This window comes from Habropoda laboriosa, unplaced genomic scaffold (assembly GCF_001263275.1).
Source record: "Habropoda laboriosa isolate 0110345459 unplaced genomic scaffold, ASM126327v1 scaffold210, whole genome shotgun sequence".
NCBI lineage: Eukaryota > Metazoa > Arthropoda > Insecta > Hymenoptera > Apidae > Habropoda > Habropoda laboriosa.
The window spans coordinates 262,974-268,068 of NW_017100373.1; the positions used below are offsets into that span (position 1 = coordinate 262,974).

The 5,095-nt window shown below is 36.6% G+C and overlaps 1 protein-coding gene across 2 annotated transcripts in view; it reads left to right on the plus strand.

Moving 5' to 3' along the window:
* The window catches only part of LOC108574887 (zinc finger matrin-type protein CG9776-like), a 6,838-nt gene extending 3,900 nt beyond the window's left edge, over positions 1-2,938 (plus strand). For both annotated transcript variants that reach the window (XM_017937540.1, XM_017937541.1), the window contains exons 8-9: positions 318-436; positions 511-2,938. In XM_017937540.1, coding sequence (XP_017793029.1) covers positions 318-436; positions 511-2,823 — 2,432 coding nt within the window. In that variant the 3' untranslated portion in view covers positions 2,824-2,938. The remainder of the gene's footprint in view (positions 1-317; positions 437-510) is intronic.
* Positions 2,939-5,095: the final 2,157 nt, after the last annotated feature.

The following is a 5,095-nucleotide window of genomic DNA, read 5'->3' on the forward strand; positions in this document are numbered from 1 at the left end:
GCAATTGCAGTATGTGTGAAACTTTGCTTTATGTAATTTATCATTTTTATTTTATATTTGTATAATCTCTGTACTATATTTGTACAAATAAAACGATTTTTTTCCCTTTCCTATTTTCTTCTAGAGCTCATCGTGGGAACGTACTGAAGAAATAGTTAATGTTATCAACCATTTATTGAGCATCTTTTAATATATTATTTTTGTTTTCAGTGACATGAATGTGTCGTGGCAGAATATAAGGTCATTCTTTATGAACTTAAATTGTTTACCATTTTCAAAGCTTAAGTAATGCTAAGTGTTGAATTATTTGCTTATAGGTTTGCAGTTCTTCAGCGCTGCGACGGCATGGTACTGTAAGCTTTGCGATTCCTGGATCGGCGATCTCCATTGTGCGAGTTTGCACCTGAAATCTAAACAACACTCAGAAAATTATTCTGTAAGTTTCTTCCAATTTAACTTTTACGATTCTTTTCAAGAATATAAATCTTATTATTGAACATCTTTATTCAGCGTTTCGTTGAGCAAAATCCACATTGGGAAACCGATTGGATGGCGGATCGTGAGAAAGCATTCTCAGAGGAGAAGCATAAGCAGATACAGATGGAATTGCAAAAACACAAGGAGGATGATCCACCACCAAAGTCGAAGAAGTCAAAGAAGAGTAAGAAAAGTAAGAAAAAGTCTAAAAAACGAAGGAACAGAAGTAGCGGTAGCGACAGTTCCAGTGAATCAGAAAATTCAGATACTGATTCTGACCAAGACATGTCCAAAAGTATTCGTGTCGCTATGAGAAATAAGATGAAGGCGTCAACTCAAGCAATTCTTAACGAAGAGATAGATTATCATCGAATAAAATTGAAAGGCCATTGGTCGAAAATGGCTCAACATTTGAATCAACCATCGACTCCAGAGCCCCAACCAGTGGAGACTGACGACAGACAATTGTTAAATTCCATCAGAGACAAATTGAAAGCGAAACAGGAAGAAGAGATGAAGTCCATCAGCAATAGGAGACTAAGTCAAGAGAAAACCGTGGAAGAAGAGGAAGAGGAGCAAGAGCAGGCTTCTTTTTCAAATAAATCAAAATCAGAGAGTCTGGAAGTTTGGGGACCAAAAGAACCACCAAAGCCTTTCTGGATAAAGAAGGAAGAGGAGAAACTACAACCTATAGCCAACAAACCGATCGAATTACCGAAACCAGAGGAAATGCCTAAACCACACATGGGATTCTGGACAAAGCAGCAAGTTAATATGACCGTGAAACCGCCTGAAAACAAATCTGTGGAGAAGGAGGACGAGAGAGAACGAGAGAGTGACAGATACAAGGATGATCGTGATAGAAAATACGACAGACGAGAGGATAAATACGATCGTTACAGCAGATATGAGAGAAGACGTGGGCGAGACAGAGACAGGGATCGTGATAGGGATAGGGATAGAGATAGGGAGAGGGATAGGGATAGGGACAGGGACAGAGATCGCGAAAGGGACTATTACGAGGATCGAAGGAAACGAGATAGTAATGAATCCCCACGACGAGAGAGGAGTTGGCGCGATAGTCCAAAGAGAAATTATGATAAATATGGTAAAGACAGAAGAGACGATAATTCGTCCAATGATGAATCTAAATTCGAGAAGAAAACGAATGAGTCTGCATCCAAGTCCAAAAAGGGTGGTGTACAGACTAAAAAATCAGCGCCTCAGGTGTCGAAAGGTAAATTACCTTTTATCGGTAGATTGCCGTTGTTTAAGAAGAAAGCTGAAGAACCAAAGCTGCCTGAAAAAGATATCACCCCCTTACCCTATCAACAGAGTAAGTTCGAGGATACACCGAAGGTTCCCAATGAAATTATAAATCCACCTGGTGTGGTACACATCACCAAATTGGCAACACCGGTGAATCTAGGTAATAGTAGTACTACTAGTAGTAGCAACCATAATACCAGCAGTACTACCATTGCCAGTAACAGTAATAGTGCAAGTAACAGCAGTACTAACGTTTCACCTGCTCAAACGAACAAAAATCAACCGATGAAAATATTAGTGGCCCCACCACCACCAGTATTGAATGAAACTAAACCTACGCAACAAGTAGTCGATATGGAGATAGAAGATCAGTCTGAGGAGACAGTGATAGAGGAGCCAATGATGGAGCAACAGAAACAAACACAGAGTATATCTAAGTTACCTCTGCCTCCTCATCCTCCACCACCTCTGAACAGACCACCGCCATCTTTCTCGACTCAGCAATCACAGCAGCAACAACAACAAACAACACAGAACAGGCCACAGTTCCCTACGAATCGACCTCCGCCGCCATTTATAACTAACCCACCGCCATTTGTTCAAAGTCAAACACGATTTCCTACTCATCAGCCAGTGCGACCATCTGTGCAGAGTCACCCTCCGTTTATGACGAACCCGCCACCTCAGATGCCTACTGTTCCACCATACGTCCAGAATCACCAGAATCCACCACCGCCACCATTACCAACAGTAGAGAATACCACACCGGATATCTCTGAGATTCCAGAACCTACTGAAAAACGAACAGATCCAAGCATTCCTCTACCAGATGATCTGCAAGAGGCTTTAAACATTATTTTTCCTAAAGAGGAGACAGAGACGAAACAACAAAGTCAACAAGAAAGTAATATTATGTACTCGTCTATGTATAGTATGTTAGGGTGCGTTGGCTATGGGCCAGAGTACATGGATCAACCACCGCCGGAAATTACACAAGCAGAAACAGAGGTGGATACTCAACCCGGACCAGACGATTTGAAGATGTTAGGCATCGATGAGGGAGACACAATCCTATAAAAAAAAACTTTTTATGAACTCACAATGTTTCTTTCATGATACAAAAATGTTCTCTTTGATAATAAGAATCTATCGTTTAAATATTGAGCCACTTGGTCGTTCACTCATTTTACTTACGAAGCAATGATTGTTGTTCCAACAAAAATTGATACGCTACGTACTGATGCATGTATTTCTCGATGTAAAATTTCTACGGTACGTACGCACACGTTGAATGAAATTATGTAATTATTGTAAACTAGTATTTTAAATGGGAAATAGTAAATGTTTCTCTCTTTTACTTAATAGTGAGGAATCAATTGAAATATTAATATTATTTCCTTAGAGAAGAACAGAGTGAGATTTTGCGAAATATTTACTATTTTTTATTGAACATACTGTTTTCATTTAATTTTAATTGAAAGGGATATCATGATATTCTTAAAAATGTGCAACAAATCTAAACCATCACAATGTCATGTACAATGGTTTTGTATTGTGGTATATATTATAAGTATATTTTGCGCATATGTCAAAACTTAAATTTCCATTTTGTGTATAAGGGTATTATTATCAACACTGTATTTTAGACATGTAAGGAATTTGTTTCTTTAATTCTCAAAATATGTTTATTTTAAAATGCCACTATGACTAGTGTAGACAGTGTTTCACAAAAAATTCAAATTGTAAATTTCATTTATTAACAATATTCCATTAATAAATGATGAAATTACGTGAAATGAAAATTGATATGGTATAAAATCTATTTTTTTTTTGTATTCAACTATGTTTTGTTTATTCTTTTTTTTCTAATTTCATGGTTTCTTCTTTCGAAAATTATTTTATAGTATTCTTTTAAATGCTATATCACATAACACGACCCAGAAAGCACATAATTTCCACACAGTGCTGTATTGTTCTGAAATAAACAACACGTTCGGGATCGGCTAGTTGCTTATTACGGATCAGGTATACTATTCGGCTTGACTTTGTTCTCGAACGGGATGAGAGAACATGGAGAACGAGCGAGAGGGTCGAGATATGTATAACACGCCAGGATCGCTAATACTAGAGTAAGAAAGCATTATACATATTCTATTTTTCTACTAAACGAAGTCATTCAATCGTAAAGATTTATGGCTTCCTATTTTCACGGATCTCTCACTTGTTCTCCAACATCTCACTTTGCGGGCGACTTCAAAGAACGAAGAAGGGATAAGCTAGTTGCTATTTTCCAGTCAGAAAGCAGTTGCTTATTTCAGATGAAAACCGTATATACATATAATTCAAATATGAGATTCGTTTTCATCAGTGTCGTTAAGTATAAGATACGGGTATTCCATGGCACCGTACAAAGCATGAGTCGTATTTTAGGCATAAGTAACATGTCTAATGCTTTTTATACAGTATTGTCGTAATTTTTTCGAACGTCGCTTAATTATTCAACAATTATTTCGGGATGCAACAGTATTCTTCTAGTCTACAATGAAACGAACAATAATTTCAGAGGATTAACTTCGTATATACAGGACACGTAAATTATAACAGTGATACGTTACTTTCGATTTTAAAACTAGTTCTTGAAACTGTTCATACATGAGATGAAATGACATTTAATCAAAAGACATCTAGAATCTATACTTTTTAATATAATTTTTATGATAATTACATACTTTTTACTCTCTGAATGTTTTTTCTAATGTCATTCAATGTCATGCATGGCCTTACCTGTTATTTTTATTATACGCAAGAAGATAAAATATCTATACGTTCTGTATAGACTGTAATATTCATTCAGTGTGTATCCAACTTTAGGTATGTGAATGGTTTAAAAAGGGCCTAGTCGAATAAGCATGGTAAAAGTGCCCCCAAACCGAATTGATATTGGTGCATATCATTTGATAGACCACTCGAAGAAAACCCTTTCTGCCAAGTATCAAGCTGGTACCTCTACTACTAGGGTAGTTACAGGGTGAAACGCAATTTACAGTTTAATCTCCATTTCTCTTGTTCTGCTCAATGAACACTTGATGAAAAAAATTATGGATGTGCTACCCAATGGCATAGATGTCTGTGAATTTTTTCAGAATTGCTGACTGCAAAATCGATTTTTTAAAAATTCGGAAAGTTTATAAATGCTGTTTTTATATTGATATTATCAAATGACCACGTTTATATTTTTACAGTATTAGTGTCTTGCTATGGATATTAATGTGTAATTTTTTCAGATTTTTCGAAGTGGGGGACGGCACCTAGAAAAATCAAAAACCGATGTTCGTTTATATTATTATTT